The sequence below is a fragment of the Eubalaena glacialis genome, chromosome 2, assembly GCF_028564815.1.
Source record: "Eubalaena glacialis isolate mEubGla1 chromosome 2, mEubGla1.1.hap2.+ XY, whole genome shotgun sequence".
Classification (NCBI taxonomy): Eukaryota; Metazoa; Chordata; class Mammalia; order Artiodactyla; family Balaenidae; genus Eubalaena; species Eubalaena glacialis.
In genome coordinates, this window is record NC_083717.1 from 32,988,751 (window position 1) to 33,006,344 (window position 17,594).

General features: G+C 53.4%; 1 protein-coding gene across 1 annotated transcript in view; it reads right to left on the minus strand.

The window, feature by feature from the left end:
- RASGRF1 (Ras protein specific guanine nucleotide releasing factor 1) overlaps positions 1-16,858 on the minus strand; it is a 106,950-nt gene extending 90,092 nt beyond the window's left edge. Inside the window, exon 1 of the mRNA XM_061181703.1 lies at positions 16,583-16,858. Within this exon, the coding sequence (XP_061037686.1) occupies positions 16,583-16,858 (276 nt within the window). The remainder of the gene's footprint in view (positions 1-16,582) is intronic.
- Between the last annotated feature and the right edge of the window lie 736 nt (positions 16,859-17,594).

Sequence of the window (17,594 nt, forward strand, 5' to 3'; positions counted from 1 at the left end):
TCAGTGGGCGCTGTTCCTTGTCCCTCCGTCCCTCGGGGCCCAGGCAGCAGGGAACAGCAGCATGAGGGACGTAAACTTATTTTTAGCTTCCGCTGACATGACTGTCTGTTAATTGTCGTTCTTGGTGGCAGCCAGAAGTGTGTGTGTGTGTGTGTGTGTGTGTGTGTGTGTGTGTGTGTTTTGCAGAGTCAATGTCTCTCACTTCTTTCCTAGGAAGCAGATAACTGGCTGTCCTCCCCCCGCGAGGGAGCAGGTGAAAGCCGGAGCTGCGGGTGGCCACCTAAGCACTTTCCCCATCTCTCGAGAGGTGGTGAACACGCAGATGCTTGTTTCCTGTGATCTCATTTATTCCCATATTCACCGGGTGGAACAGGTATTATTATCTGTTTACTGCAGAGGAACCTGAGGTGCAGAAAAGTCAAGCCACTTGCCTGAGCCCACATGGCTGGAAAGCAGAGGAGCCGGAATAACATACCTTCCCTGGGTACCTACCGTCCACTCCGATCTTGGAGCTCCACTGCCAGCAACCGCCTGGATCTCACGAGGCTGGTGGTCTAGCAGGTGAATGGGGTGTTTCTGGGGGTTCTGGGGAAATGCTATCAATATCCATCATTTCTAGGGATGAACAGTGACCCTAGGTACCATCAGAGCTCTTGAGACAGCCCCATAACCTCAGCTGGTGTTGGATCAGAGCTCTGACAGACCCCAGGTCACCCCTGAAAGCTGAACCACCCCTGGGCTTCCTCAGAGTTACAAGGATGTGCCGAGGCCAGAGGTGGGCCACTGCAGAGTGGCAGAGTGGACACCGGGCTCAAACTGGGGCCACTAGAGCTGCTGTGATGAGACCAGGACCACACCTTGGGCATTCTGCCCAACCAGAACTCCCTCAAAGCTTCTCAGAGTCTGGTGGACTCACTGAGAACAATACGTGGGCCTCAGCATGACCATGGGACAAGAGCTTAGCCACGTTTGCCAAAACGATGTGACCATATGGGTTCATGTGGGTTCTGGCTGGACCCCTCTGCAGAACAGAAGCATTGTTTTGGAATCAGCCCTGGGGCACTCTAGAACTCTCCAGTCAAGACAGAGCCACATCTGAGGCCTCACTGGGACACTGATGGGATCAGGGCTCACACACTATATGTTATCAAGGATGTGGGATAAATTCAGAAATAAACCCAGGGGCCTCCTCCGGGAACCCACATTTCAAATGTGGAATCCGGACAGGCCCAGCTAGAGTTGCTGGAACATGTCTGGAAATGCAACAGAAGCAGAAACCACCAATGGACCATCCCTGACTTCATTAAAGAAGAAGCAAGACTTGGTGAAATTGCTCCTGGAGCCTCACCAGGGCTGCAGGGATGGGCCCAGAACTCCACCTGGGGCCTCCACAGAGCTTCCCTAGACCTGAAGTGAGAGATGGATACCTTGACTTGGGGCTCCACCAGGAGTCCCAAGATGGATCCCGAAACCCTCTAAGCATCAAAGTCAGACCCCTAGAACGATCCCAAACTACTCCAGGAGCCCCACCAGGTTCAGGGCAGAGCCTGGGGCTTCACCTGGGCTGCTAAGTATCTCCACCAGCGGGTCTCAACCCTGACTGTACATTGGGCTCCGCTGTCACTAGTCTGGGTGTGGCCTGTGCATCCCTTGGTGATCCTAATGTGTGGTCAAGGTGGAGAGCCACTCGCTGGTCTAGACCTTCACCTGAGGCCTCAGCAGGTTAAGAGGGATTGATCCAGAAACTACACCTGTGACTACCAAACTCCTAGGAAGGGACTCAGAAATCACACCTGGGGTTGTGCCGAGACCAGAGTCATGTTCGGGTCCTTATCTTGGCTGGAGGAAATGTTCTAGAAGCACACCTGTGGCCTCACCTGGGTTTGAGGTACTATACTTAGAACTGGGGCCTCACCAGGCTGAGATCTTGGGCTTCAGCTCATGCCTGGTCCCCAGGATGCCCTCTCTCTGCCCTGTATCACCTGACCACTAACTGACTCCTGCTGCCCCATGCCTGTGTGGGGCTGGATCTGCGTCCCCTCCTGCCTCAGGATGGGCCTTTGTTTCCAAAGTCCCAAGTGCCTGTATGGTAATAAACTTCTATCCAGGACAGCTAAAGCAGACCTGAGCCTCTGGGGGTTGGCGAGGTAGGCTTGGAACCCTGCCTGCTTGGCCTTCCCCTTGCCTCCTGCCTGTCCCAACCGGCTGGCAGGGCTGCAGCACCTCCACAGGACAGCAAACATTGGGAAACCACTGACAGGTACGGTGACCAACCATCCCAGTCTGCCTGGGACTGAGGTGTTTCCGCGGGCACAGGACTTTCAGCGCTAAAACCAAGACAGTCCCGAGCAAAGCGGGATGCTTGGTCACCCTACAAAAGGTGGAGGAGGTGGAAGTCCCAACAGCCGGGTCTGGGTCTGGCTCTGCTGCTCAGAGCCAGGGATTCTGGGCAACCTCTGCATCTCCCTCTGGCCAATGGGCATGACACTAACACTTGCCTTGGTCAGCTACACACAAGTGGCCTCAATCATGAAAAGTCAAGTTCTCTCCACCTTTAACTCTCTACCTGAATGATATCTCATTCGTGAATTCAACCCATGTTTTTCAGTCCCCACTAAAACCCAGACACTGTCCACCTCATGGTAATCAATGACACACAAAAGCCCACGATGCTGAATGCTTTCTGCAAGGTGCGGGCACTCCACATCATCGGGTCTTAGTGTATCTCTTTCCTGCTCCTTCTAGACTGTCAAATGTGCTGCCCCCGTCCTTCCCCATCAAAGCCATTATCAACTTGTAATGATTTTTTTTTTCCCGCTTTTGGGATGCCGTGTGGCATGCGGGATCTTCATTCCCCGACCAGGGATGGAACCCGCGCCCCCTGCAATGGAAGCTCAGAGTCTTAACCACTGGACCGTCAAGGAAGTCCTGTAATGACTTTTTACTGTCTTTCCTACCACAGCAGAGAGTCTCAATCTGGGCTGCACATTAGGGATACCTGGGAATCTAAGAAAACACGGATGCTTGAGCCCCCTTCTCAGACACATTAAAGCAGAACGTGGGAGAAGGGGAACAGGGAGAGGACACGGTTCAGGCACTGGTATTTTTCAAAGCCCCCCGGTTGGTTCCAATGTTCACCCAGTGCTGGGAACCCCTAAGAGGGAGCAAAGTCTGCAGCAGAAGCACCTCTTCCCCTCCCCCCATCCCCCCATGTTCTCCTAGAGATGCATGGTCCTGGAGCCGATGCTTGCATGCAGCCAGGAGTTCCCAGTTATTTGGAAGTGACACAGACAGACCAAATGAATGAGCTGTGTGTGCTGAACTCTAAGTACAAATGACAAAGAAGGAAGTGGAAGTGTCTCAGAGAAAAGTGGAGATGGGAGACCTGGTAACTAGAGTGGGAGTTGGGGAAGGTGGGGTGGAGAGAGATGGTTACTGGTCCAGGCCTTGGAGACCCAGACACATGTTTTCTCCTTGGGTTCCATTAATTATCACTGTAACTATTCTAAAAGTCCTCCTTAAGCAAAAACCTTAAGCTGCTTTGAATGGGCTCCTGTTCCTTTCAAATAAATGATTCCTGACCAAGAATATCCCCAGAGCCTGGCACTGTTCCTCGGCCTGGGCATGGAATAGCCTTCATTTGCTGAATGGGTGACTGAATGCATTTGTCACCATGGCATGGGAGCCCGGCTTATTAACTGATTAATAGCAAAAGCCACAAAGCAGGTGGCATTGGATCTGCTTCTCAGGTATGGGCGGGTGAGCTGGCTGGAAGGGTGTGGGCACTGGCTTTTCATGAACGAGGCTGATATCTCTTCAGGGAGAGGAGGCCCACTCACCTCATAAGGGCACTGAACAGTCCTGCAATGTAGGAACTTCTTCCAGAACTTATCCCACCATGGAACACTTTTGTTTTCATTTTTGGGAAGATCTATCAACATTCCAGAAAACCAGTGTTCCGGGGACTTTGGGACCCTGGAGTTGTGGCATATGCCAGGCTTTGGAGTCGCCTGGGTTTAAATTTATTATTTATTATTTAGCTTCGGTGTCTCCAGCGTGTCTCTTCCCTTCTGTGGACCTGTTTTCTCTTTCACAAAAAGGGGAGGCTATTACCCATCTCACAGGGTTCTGTAAAACAGATGATGTTGTGAAAGCTCCTGGTTCATAAAAGGGCTCATGATGGTTTTTAAACTAACTGAATCATTTGCAAGGTCCAAGAGATGGGTCTAATCAACCTATCAGTGGACAATTACTAGGAAAACCACATACATGTGCATTCACATGCGTGTGTACAAATAGCGTTCCCCCTAACATTCATGTTTGTCAGAATCTGTCAAGAAGACCTTATGTGAAAATATGTGGAATCTAAAAAAAATGGTATAAATGAACCTATTTACAAAACAGAAACAGAGTCACAGATGTAGGAAACAAACTTATGGTTACAAGGGGGGACAGGTTGGGGGGGGGATAAATTGGGAGACTGGGATTGATATATACACACTACTATGTATAAAATAGATAACCAACAAGGACCTACTGTATAGCACAGGGAACTCTACCCAATACTCTGTAATGGCCTATAAGGAAAAAGAATCTAAAAAAGAGTGGATATATGTATATGTGTAACTGACTCACTTTGCTGTACACCTGAAACTAACACAACACTGTAAATGAACTCTACTCGAACACAAATTTAAGAAAAAGACCTTCTTTGAAAATAGGGTCTTTACAGATGTAATCAAGGTAAGATGAAGTCATACCAGATTAATAAGAAGAAGCCTTAATATGTAAAAAGAGGGAAATGTGGACACAGACACACAGGGCCATGTGAAGAGGGAGGTAGAGCCTGGAGAGGTGCATCTACAAGGCAAGGAACACCAAGGACTTCTGGCAGCCATCAGGAGCTGGAAGAGGCAAGGAAAGATTTTTCCCTCGAGACTTCAGAGGGACCATGGCCCTGCAGGCATCTTGGTTTCAGACTTCTAGGCTTCGGAGCTGTGAGAGAATAAATTTCTGTTGTTTTAAACTAACCCCCCTCAAAAAAACAAAACCAAACCAATCCATATGCACATGTACACACACAGGAGGCATGGGAGAGGCTTAGAAACTGGAGTCATAGCTGTGCTAAGATCAAAGGATGATTACGAATCAGCAATTTGGGGCATTCTTTCCAACACCTTCAGCTCCTATTTCTTTTTCATTTCTGATATTCAATTGGTCACCAGGGTCTCTGCTCTGGATATCTCTGGAACTCTGCCTTCTGCCATCCTCACTGCCGTGCTTGCTTCCAGGCTGCCTCATCTCCCACCCGGGCCATTAAACTGCCCCCTCTGGTCTCCCTGTCCCTGGTCCTGCCCCCTCTGATTCATCCTGCTTGACCAGAATCCAGACCCACTGTCCTGTCTGGGCCCCTGCTCGCTGTCTCCTCCAAGAGGGAGGTGGGCTGGGGTCAGCTGCAGGATGGATGCCATCACTCTCGGTCAACCCCACCCCTTCCACTTAGTAGGTCCACTCTGGTGGCCTGGTCAGGCAGGGTCAGCTTCTCCCCCACTGGGTCCTGGCTCCTTCCTCCTGGTCCATCTTTGGGACCACAGTCCCAGCTGGCCCTGGCCTGGCAGTCCTCTCTGCCCGATGCTCCCGAAGTCCCAGTGCAGAGGGGACAGTGCCAGAGGGAACCTGAAGGGGCCTCAGCGGGGTGTGTGTGTGTGTGTGTGTGTGTAGATGCTCTGGCTGGAGTCCATCTCTCCCTCTATAAGGGGCTATCCATCCAGGCTCCCCGTCACCTGAGGTCCCTGTCCGCCTCTCACCGCTGAGATCCCAGGGGAAGCCTGTCTGCTCTCTGGCTCTCGCAGGAGAGATCCCGCTCTTGCCTGGGCCAGGCCACCCTGGGAGTGTGTTCTGCCCTCTCTCAGGGCTTCTGCAGCACCGTGCGCAGTTCTCAGCGCTGCTCCCTCCCCGCCCTGGCTGCACCAGCCTCGTGCTGGCCACACAGAGGGGCTTCACTGGGCACAGTATGTCCCAAATGGCCCTGCTCAACAGAAGTATTGGCCTCGAGCAGCCCCACTGGTGCTCCCACACCAATCCAGAAAAGACCTACCTATCCTGCCCTATGGCTGTGGCTCACCTGGTATGGCTCCACACGGGGTCTGGACACCCCACTTCATGACATTCTTCCCCCCTGCTCTGAGTCGCCTCGCTTCACCGACCTCTGCCTCTGGGTTCTCAAGTCTTGGCCTTCCCAGGGCCTGGTTACTGCACCGTGAGCTCTGCTCTGACCCGGGGATGAGCACCTGTCTCAGACCCCAGTCTCCTATGGGCTCCTAAGAGTCCCAGGGCTGAGAGCTGCTGCCGGGGACCGACCTCCTGGACACCTTATCACTCGCTTGCTTCTACTCCCTGCCTGCCCCCTGGGGACAGGAACAGAGGTGGGAGGAGAGACAGGAATGTCAGAGCTGAAGAGCCCAGTGAAAGTCCCTCCCTCCCAGAGTCAGCCTTGAACTAGGCGGTGCTTGACCAGCGGCCTGGGGGACGGTGTCATCCTCCAAGCTTCTGCTGCTGATTGGTCTGTGTTTCCATGTACATTACTCCAGACCCCATGAGCCACAGCCACAGATGTCATGCTTGGCTGGTCCTGCACGAACACCTTTCAATCTGTCATCACAAGTCAACAAGCCTGCCCTTCCCCCTCCCACCAACAGCCTCTCTAGATGTTTGCTGAAAGAAGGAATGAATTCCAGTCTGGACATGTCTGCCTTTCACCTTCTGTTAGAAATGACCTATTCACAAAGGTGTTTATTAATTGCAGCTCTGTTTGTAATTTAAAAAAGACTATAAATTACCCAAATGTCCCTCGAGAGGAGGTTAGCTAAATAAACTACAGCACATCCACACAGTGGAACACTATGCAGCTGTAAAAAAAGACGAGGACGATCCATATACTTATAGAGAACTATCTCCACAATATAGTGAGAAGAACAGGTGTAGAATAGTGTTTGTAGTACGGTACCACTTGTATAATTATACAGATGTGCATATATATGGCCATAGATCTATACATCTTTGCATATATTTGCATATATAATGTCTTTGGAAGAATGCATAAGCAACTGGTAACATCAAAATCCTTTGGAGGGGCTTCCCTGGTGGTGCAGTGGTTGAGAGTCCGCCTGCCAATGCAGGGGACACGGGTTCGAGCCCTGGTCTGGGAAGATCCCACATGCCGTGGAGCAACTGGGCCCGTGAGCCACAACTACTGAGCCTGCGCGTCTGGAGCCTGTGCTCCGCAACAAGAGTGGCCGCGATAGTGAGAGGCCCGCGCACCACAATGAAGAGTGGCCCCCGCTCGCCGCAACTAGAGAAAGCCCTCGCGCAGAAGCGAAGACCCAACACAGCTAAAGATAATAAATAAATAAATTAAAAAAAAAAATCCTTTGGAGAGGGGAACTGGATTGCTGGGGTCAGCAGCAGAAAGGAGCATTGTCAGTGTACACTTCTTTGTAACTTCTGAATGTCGAGCCATGGTAATATATTACCAATTCTAAAATTTTATCTATCTATCTATTTATTTATTTATTTTTGGCCATGCCATGTGGCATGTGGGGATCTTAGTTCCCTGACCAGGGATCAAACCTGTGCCCCTGGCATTGAGAGCGTGGAGTTTTAAACACTGGACCTCCAAGGAAGTCCCAATTCCAAAATTTTAAAATAAAAGGCAGTGGCTGTTTGAGAGGCCCAGCCGGCCATCCACTCCCCAGGTTCTCCAACCTGCACCCTGCACTCCTGGTCACCAGGCCACTCCTCTTTTGGACCCCAGCAGTGCAGCGTCCTGGAGAGTGATCTCCACCAAACGTGCTTAGCCTGCCCTGAGAGCCCACGGGAGCCACTGATGGGGTGGGCCCCTGTTTTTGCAGTGATTCTGCCCTGGAGATCGTCATCACTTCCCCACTGGTCCCCTTTATGAAAGCCCCTGGATATACAAGTGCTCTTGCTTGAGGAATTGCACCACGTCTTTCCAGGAGGCAATGGGTGTCCCATAACCAGCTTGTTTCCCTTTTTTGTCCAGGCTACCAGGAAGTTCTCAGATGTAATTACTTACCTGCCTCTCCTCACCTGTGCCCACACCGTATGGGCTCTCCTTTTGGAACACCAGCCCCTCCCCCAGGTCCCCAAAGCCTGTGGATCTGACCAGAGGTGAGGGGAGCCCAGGTGACAACCAGTGTGGCCGGAGGACAGGTAAGGCCCCTTGCGGGAGAAAGAGGGTAGAAGGGCAGCAGCAGGCTCGGGACAAGGCGAGTGGGCATGCAGAGAACGCTGCATGATCGACTAGGTTCTTCCAAACTATTTCACTCATTTCTTGAGTGTGGCTAAGAGTCTAAGAGACAATTAAATAAAGTTGGTTATATTTTACTCACATAGTCTGACAGAGGAAAAGTCAATCTAGATCAAGCCTGTCTGAATTTCTAGATGGGTTTCTGGAATACTGGCTAAGGTTGCTAAAAATTCATTCATTCACTCTCTAAAATGAATTTTATTTTAAGGTCTGAGTTAGATTTTCCAAGTTGAAAAAAAAATCAAAATTCAACTAGGAAGTATCTTCTTGAAAACAATTCTCTCTTTTTTTCAGGGGAAAGAAGTTGCATTAGCCTTGCTGGATTAGTAAGATCTGGTCTTTAAGTATAAATTGCTGAATTTAACAGTTGGCCTGGATGTCCACTGACCTGAACAACCTAGAACAAGGAGGGCTGACATTTATTAGCAGTGACAGCTCGGGGTCTGGCACAACACAGACACTCAGGTATTTGTTGGGAGATGAGCTCCCTCTACCTGAGCTTTATGTGCCAAATGGGGATTCTCTCTCCCCTGTGTAGAACTGCAGTAACAGCAGTGTTACTTTGGTGGTTACCGGAAATGCTAAGCCTGAAAAGGACTTTGTAATCTGTAAGCTGCAAAGGTGCTCTATCTGAGTGGTGGCTGGAGGAGAAGGTATGGTAGGACAGCACCTGGTGCTTTCACGGGATGAGAACTTGACACTCCCTGCCATTGCCCACCGAGCCCGGGAGGTGGGAAGCCCCAGAGGCTGTGGGGTGCATCCTGGGCATGCAGGAGCTAGGGATGGTTTTTGTAGCACAGCGCAAGCCCAGGTTTCAGTGACATGGTGACGCAGCGACCCGGCTGGGATGGGAGTGGAGGGGGGACCTTCAGTGCTCGGCACTCCCCAAATTCAGGCTTCTTTTACTGCTCAGTTCTACAGCCTCCTCTGACCTGACCTCCTGCCTCCAGATGGGTCGTTCTTCTGTCTCTTCTCACCCTGCCGTGATCTCTCCAGCACAGAGATCACAGCAGTCCGTCTCTAGCGGAGAGACCTGTGCCGGCTCCCCACCGCGCTCTGTAGCCTGCACACAGGCTTTAGGGACCAGCTCTGCCTACCCTGCAACCTACATTTCCTGTCCTACTTGTCCCCTTCTTGGTGGAGTCTCCCTGATGCCCCCAGGCTGGAAGGAGATGCCCCTGTAAGCGTGAGCACAGATTCTGCTTTCTGTCATTAAACCCATCAAGACGGCGCCTTTGCCTTTCTCCTCAGCTACTCGTGTGTGTGTGTGTGTGTGTTTGTGTGTGATGATCAGATCTGCATTTTGGAAAGTGGTCTGGCTTCGGAGAGGCACGGGGATGGCGGGATGCAGCGGATGTAGGGAGACGGTTCTCCCAGGATCTCTAGAGCCCTGCTTTCAGGCACGTGGTGGGTCTGCACGTCCCCACCGCCACTGAACTGAAGCCACATGACCTGCCTTGTGGTCATGTGGTCATGTGGTCAGCATGGGTCACTTCCGGGGGGCACTTTAAGAGCCAGGGAGAGATCTGCCACATTCTCTGCCCTTGGCTGAGGCGGCTGCGGAGGCAGGTGTCAGGACGAATCTCCATCAGGCTGGGTCCCTGAGCGATCACAATGAGAAGTGCCCTCCTGCCAACCGCGTGGGACCTAAAGCATGAGCAAGAAATAAACCTCCGTCATGTTCATGGAGATCTGGGGCTTGGTTGTTACTGCAGCATGACGCCACTCATGCTGACCAGGACACCTGTTAGGAGGCCCCCACCTAAGTCCAGACAAGAGATGATGGCTGTCTGGACTAGAGCCTTGGAGGAAGAGAGGGACAAGAGTGGATGGTCTGAGAGAGATTTAGGAGGTGAAATCGACGGGGCTGGGTGAAGGTGTGGCTGCCAGGGATGAAGGAAGCTCCTGCAGCTATTTTTTCTCTTTCAGGGGCGTGCTTGCTCAGACATTCTCAGAAACCCATAGGTTATTTGAGATAAGATTTACCATCCTACCTTTATATCCAGGGTCAGGGCTCTGTGTCGACTCACTTCAAACCTGCCAGAGACCCAGGTGATCTGGGTCATTGCTTCATGCAGGAAGAGCCTTGTCCTAAAGGTGAAAGCTGAAGCCACAACAGCTACCGTGAATTGATCGGACCTACAGTGCTACGCTAGGGCTTTACAAATAGCATCAAGTACAACACTCAGAACAGGGCTGCCGGGTAGGCTGTGTTACGGTTTCCATCTCACAGATGGGGAAATTGACGCTCAGAGAGCAATAAGACCTTCCCTAGGTAGGAGGTGACAGAGCCAGGATCCAAAGCCAGTCTGTGTGGCTCGAAACCCACAACTTTTACCTAAGGCTGCGTCATTGCCAGAGACAGAGAAACCCCTCAGTGAATGAGCTGGGAGCTGAGGCTGCGCCCTCCTCTCCGAGCAGCGGATGATGGGCAGTGGGGGAGTCCGAGGCTCCCAGCTGCTCCCTGCACGACAGTCGCCTTTACCGAGGTGTTTGGGCGTTGGCAGTGTTCTGGGCCCCCCTCAAGTGCACGCGTCACCAACTCTCCTGCATAAACATCGGGGGCTGAGTCCTGTTCTTGGCTCTGTACACATGGGCGCCGGCTCCAGGCTCCCACGGATTCCAGGGAAACGGGACTGCAGGGTGTGGATGCCTGCCTTGGGGTGTTTATCCTTGACTCCTGGGATTTGAGGTGCAAGGTCCCCACCCAAGCAGAAACAAAGCTGCTTCACAGATGTCACCAGAGAGGCAGTGGCATCATTTCACTTGCTGCTAATTCTCTCTCTCTCTCATTTTTCATTTATCTCGGCAGAGGATGGTAAACTCACACAGTCCCTCAGCCCAAGTCTTTATGCTGTGCTTGTGCTTGGAGAGCTCAGGTTTTAGAGTCAGGTAGACCTGGGTTCACATGCCAGCTTTGCCACGTATGCTCTCTGTAACCTTGAACAAGTTACTTACCATCTCTGAGCCTCAGTTTGGTCATCTCAAAAATGGGTTACCAGGTATAACCTCACAGGGCTGTTGGGACGATTAGGGGAGGTATTGTATGTAAAACATGCACTCTGGCCCTTACGTTCTAAGGGGAAGGAAGACCCTTCACAAACCACCAGCCAAATACATCAATTAATCCCAACCTGATAAGCGATGTGGATGAAGGAGAGAGGGTTGTCCCTGTCTGTGATGGGGGACCTGGGGCTCCTCTAGCTCCCGCAGTGAGGGGAGGCCCTCAGGAGGTGACTTTTAGGCTAAGACCTAAAAGGAGGTCTTAGGAGGAGGAGAAGTTGGTCACTAAAGGCTGGGGGGAGTAGGCGATCATTCCAGGCACAGGGAGCAGCCGCTGCAGAAGCTTTGAGGTGGGAAAGAGGAGGCAGGTGTAGGGTGAGGAAGGAGGGGGATGGGAGGGTGGGGCAGAGTTGGGAGGGTGGGGCAGAGTTAGCAGGGCAGGCAGAGGCTGGAGCCCGCTGGGTCCTCCAGGTCATGCTGGAGAATCTGCATTTTTTCCTAAAGGCAACGAGAGCCAGTGACACTTTCAGGGGCTTAGTACATGGTCAGGTGTGCCCTTTAGAAGCTCACTCTGGTGGCTTGCTGTGTGGCAGGGGACTGGCGTGGGGCGAGGTGGGACCATGTGAGCGAGTTCAACACATCAAGCCTGACACGGTGAGCTCCTGAACCAAGGCAGGGGCAGGGAGAGAGTCCGGACTCCTTAGGACGGAGAATTCCTGGCACTTGGTGTTTACTGTGGGAGTGAGTCTAGGGAGAGCGCCCTACTCCACTGTGAGCCCTTTGAAGACAAGGATTAAGTTTGATTTTTCTCTGTATCCACAAGACCCAGCATGGGCTTCACACGGAGAGCCAAAATGTTTACGGCACGCACAAATGGCAGTGAGATTTTAGTGTAGGCTTGTGTATGTACAGTCTGTTTCTGACCTTCATCCCACTGTCGCCAAGCAGAGGGGCAGGGACCTGGTACTTCCTCGTCCCAATTAAGGTGTCATTACTGAGCCTCTTCAACCTCATTTCAGTGCTAGAAATATTTGGGGGCTGGGGTGGGGAGATGGGCACCCCACACCTGCTGGGCTGGGCCTGGTCTGGAACCGTGGGGCAGCCCTGCTGGCCCTTCCATAGGTGCAAGGATCGTGGGTTGAGTTGCTGGCACCACGTGTGTGCAGATGACGTCCCTGTGTCCCTGTGTCTGGGGGGATGTTGCTTTTTGAGTACACTTATTCCCCTACATTCAGGTTTGTGTTTTTCTGATTGGCCCAGAGGGCTGAATGTGCTACAGCAACAGGCAGGCAGGATTTGTGGTGAAGACAGCGCAGCTGCAGAGAAAGCCAGAGAGCATTTCAGCTGCTGCCTTGCTGGGTGGTGCTGGTGAGATTGTTTCCTCATCTGCAAACCGGGCACACTCATGGCTTTAGGGCTGTTGTGAACAGGTATCCACCAGGCCAACCTGAAACGTGTCCTGCGAATGAGGACCAGGAGAGGGACTTCCTCTTGTCTCCAGGGAAAGGCACCCACTGGGTGGATAACAGGTGCTAATGGGCACCCCCAGCTTCCGGAGCCTCTGCCCACATCAGTGCTGAGGTTCCGGCTGAAGGGATCTGTCTGTGTCCCTTCTGTTTTACAGGAATTAGGAAGAGTCTGGGGTCTACATTTTGATCCCTTCTGGTTGGGGCAGAGGTGGGGGTAAGGGGAATGCTGGGGTTAGTTTGGTCAAGTCCGCCACTGAGAAGCTGGGGTGGAAGCTCTATTTCGGGGGGCTGGGAGTGAGGGTGGGAAAAGCCAGTGTGGGGTGACTCCATGCCAAAGCAGGGCAAGAACCCCAAGGGTCAATCTCTGAACCCAAATTCTAAGTCCAGGGCCTCCGGGCCTTCAGTGTGTGGGCTGTAGGGTCAGAGGTGAGGAGGTCAGAGCTGAGCAAGCAGGGCTCAGGCCAGCGTGTGGAGGGGTGCTTGCAACTGCCAGTCAGCATAGGAGCGTGGCTGTGCCCCTCCGATTTCAAGAGGCCTTGGGATTCCAGGCCAGAGCTACCACAGACGCAGTCAAAGCAGTGTAGAAGCAGCCAGAGGATAGCACATCATGTTAGGATGGGCCTGGGCTCCCAGAGCACCCTGGGAGCCCTTCCTATTAGAGCATCTTCATAGTGTAAGGTGAGCATCCTATCCTATTAGAGCATCTTCACAGTGTAAGGTGCCATCTTTATCTGTGTTAATCTTCCCTGGGGGCCGGGGACTGTGACATCCAGCTTCCTGGGCCTGTGACCCCGCGCTGGGCCTGGACTGGTGCACAGTCAGTCCTCAGGACATGAAATGTGGAATTGACAAGCTACACCAGTAAGTTCAGCTCAATTAGTATCTCCTGAGCACATACTGTGTGCTTTGTCCCTGACTCATCCCTGTCATTGGGGTGGTTCCCAGCCAAGACTTGGTTTCTATTTCTTGAGAAACCATCTCTGGCCCTTCCAGATGGAAGCTGCCTGCTTAGGCCTGGATAAAAATGACATCCTCCTAAAACCAAGACTTCACTAGATGTTGGCCAGTCCAAACTGATAGCCTCTTTGAGGCCTCCTAACATGGGTTCTCTGCCACATGCCCAGCAGGTTTTGAATCAAGGTTCCCTGGGGCTTACAAGGCAAACCCAGTCACAGAATGGCTTGGAGCTGGGCCTCTCATGAGGGTGCTCTGTGGGTGCCATGGGGGCTCCCCCTCAAGGAGAAACATGGAGCAGCTGCGGAGGCCGTCAATTTTACTCAAAGGTTTAGAAAAGAAAAAGATGTAAGTTTTTATAGACACGTGCAGACCAAAGGAACAGAATCTACTTTTCCATACGAGCCAAACTCTCTGTCTGGAGTCAAATGGAACGTCTCTATAAGTGTACGAAACAAAGCACACGTCTTTAACAGAAATTTGCACCTGAGCTGGGCAGCACCAGACCATCCCCTACTATTCCCAACCCTCTTCTGTTCTCTTGTGCCAGGAGGGCTACTCTTGTGACCACATTTGAGGATCTCTGACTGTTGGTGTTCTGGGGAAACGGCTCAGACCACGTGTGCACATGGTCAAGTGGTTTTGCACTCCTGTCCCTCCCATAATCCACTGCTAGCACGATTTAACACCCGAGCCAAGAGGTGAATGATCTGGAATCAACGTAAGATCTCATTTTCAGAAATCCTTAGACATTGGGTGAATTCTAGGTCTGATTCTGCCACCGAATCAGAATCAGGTAGGTAATTTCTTCCCAATCTGCTCTTCAGTTTCCCTATCTGTAAAATGGGATGAGTGGGCTGTACAATCTCTCTGAGGTTCCTTTCAGCTTCAACATTTTATGTTAGACCTCTATTCTTTGTCCAGGTGGGTATAATTCAGATTCAATTAACATTTATCATGTCAAACTAAAATGGATTGTGAGCATACTTCCATATACATTATTTGTGCTCTCAAAACCCCAGAAAGATAGGTGTTATTACCTTCATTTTGTTTACAAAACAGCGGCTCAGAGAAATTTAGTGTGTTAACTGAGGTCACACAGACAGGAAGTTGCAGAGCTGTGATTCAGTCTCAGGCCTGTTTCTGGCTTTGTGTCCAAGGGGCTGAGAGCACACACTGTGTGCCCAACAACAACCCTTCAGCCCTCTCTCCCTGCCTGCCCGGGAGCTCAGCTCTGTGCTCTGGGGTAGGGGACCGAGGATGGGCGCCAGTTGGGGCTATAGGCCACTGGTAGTACAGGTGGACTTTGGCCAACAAGTGTTGATAATGTTCTGGAAGGCTGGCAAAGGGCAGGTTATCAAGGGCTGAGAGAGCATCTCTAGCCTAGCCTGGGTCTGGCTCTCCCAGGTGAGTCTTCCAGGCCCCATTTGTACCTTTAGCTTAAGGAGCTACCTGCTCTTTGCTTTGCTTTGCCATCTGGGAGCCCCTACCTGCCATACGGCTTGCCATCCCCAGAGACCCACCCTCAAATATTCCTGTCCACCTTTCCCAGCCTTCGAAATCATCTCGCAGTACCTCTGGGCTGAGGGCAGGGAAGGAAGAGATGTGCTGCGGGGACTGAGCTCAGATCTGTCTCGACCATTAGAAGGGCAACTTCAAGGATGCTTTTATTTCAGCCAATTCAATCACCACCAGTCTGCCTGCAATAATGGCTTTTGAGCCCTCAGTTATCTTCCCAGAACCTTAAGGTGGCCTCAACTCCTGGCATGACACTGGGCAAGTAAATTTCTCTCTTTTGGCCTCAGTGTCCTCAACTAGGCAATAACCAGCTGGTTGGGTCCCCATGGATCGCAGGTCCCTCCCAGCGGTGACATTTTAGCATTCACTATCTTTGACTTTACCTTCCCAGAGGAGGGGGACAGACTAGATGCCTTTGGAGAGTGCATCGATCTTAAAAATTGCACTCCCGCTGTCTGGTGCTCTCACTGGGCGCCCGCAGGTGCTACTCCATCCCTCCACACCAAAGGCGCACCCGCACCCCGCCCAGGCCCCCGGTAGATCCAGGCCCGGCCTTTTAGTCTCGCCAACTCCGGAAACGCTAGAGCAGCGCTAGAGCCGCGACTGCGGCGGCGGCGGAGGCGCAGGGGGCGGAGGAAGAGAGATGCGCCCACTTGTCCCGCGGCCTCCGCAGCGGCCCTGGCCCCAGCCCCGGCGCATCAGAAAGGTCCCTGGAACCCTTCGGTTTGTTGCTTGCGCCTGGGGCCGGCTGGGAGTGCGCCACCGGTCGATGGCACCTAACCGACCCCTGCGGCCTCGCAGCCGCCCAACTTGGCAGAGCGAGCGCAGGCTCCTTTTCGCTCCCAGCCGCGGTGAGGTAGGGGCCGCGGCGCTCGCACGCCTCCGTCTCGCCCCTCCCGTGCCTAAGCGCGGGGAATTACACCTCCCCGGTCCGGGGCTCTCCCGGGTGGGAGTGGAGGTGGGAGCACCATTTCTGGCTGGATGTGGGTCTACATTCATTGCTTCCGTCTCCCGCGGGAGCCCATCTCTCTCCGCACCTCATCCCCCTCCGCGTCTCGCCCGCTCTGCGCCCGCCTCCCACCGAGCTCACCGGGTGAAGGGCAGCCGCAGCCCACACCCGCTCCCTGTCCGCAGTCCCTGACCCCTCTGGCCACCGCGGGGTCACCGCCCGCTTAGGCCAACCCTCCCTTCTCGCCGAGGGCGCCGAGAGTAGAGGGACTAAAGTTCGGGCGCCTTCGGCCGGCGGAAGGGCCTGCGCCCCGAGGGCCGCCGCCGGGCGCTGGGAGGTCACACGCGGCGCTGGCCTCACCTGTTTCTCCAGCGGCTCCTTGGCCGAGAGCGTAGGCTTGGGGGAGGGCGCGCGGTCGCAGACGCAGCCCTCCAGCAGGTAGAGCCCCGAGGGCCGCGAGCTCGAGTCGCTCTCGAAGTAGAAGAGCAGGTTCTGCAGCAGCGCGAACCACTTGGTTTGCCATTTTGTGTTGTCCGAACTCCGCTTGCTCAGGTAGCCCTTGCGCGTGCCGTCCTTGCGCGCCAGCAGTCCCAGGGACGCGACGTGGCCATCGTTCAGCCGGATCCCCTTCTGCATGGTGCTCGGAGGCCAGCTAGACTCCACGCGCTTACATCTTCTCCGCGCGGCACCCGGCAGCCCCTGTCCGTGCGCGCTGCGCGCTGCCTCTCTCAGGCGTTCGCTCGCTCCTTCTCGCTCTCCCCTCCCCGCAAATTTCTACAGTCCGGGATCTGGCGCCGAGCCGCGGCTGCTGGAATCCGGATGTACCATTCCCCTCCAGAACCTCTTCCCCGCTCCGCAGAGCCCCCGGGCCCTGGAGATGCCTCCCGACCCTCCCCTGGCGCCGGGCAAACTGAGGGACTGGTGAGCTGCGCGCTGGCGGGGGGCAGGCGGAGTCATGTGACGCCGATCCCTCGAAGAGCCCGCTTTAGCAGCGCGGACAGGGACACACGCACGCAGCCCGCCGAGGCGCAGAGCCGCGCGCAGGCTGCACCTTGGCGCCTCCTCCCCCTCCCCGGACACACAGACGCACACGCACAAACAAATCCTTTCCTCCCTCCCCTGATCTCCTCTTCTCCCCTTCGGGTGTTAAAAAGCAAATCAGATCAATTTTCGTTTAACCCAGTGGAACACCGGAGGCTCGCCATCCCGGGAGTTTGCGTCTTTGCGCCCCGCCGCGGCGCACTGTAGACCTGGGGTTAAGTTCCATTTGTCATTTTCTCCTCCAAAGGCTTCCTCCTGGTACTTTATTTTTCTAATCCGTGGTGGATGGAGGAAGGTGGATAGCGAAACAGAGCTGAAAGAGCTTTCAGTT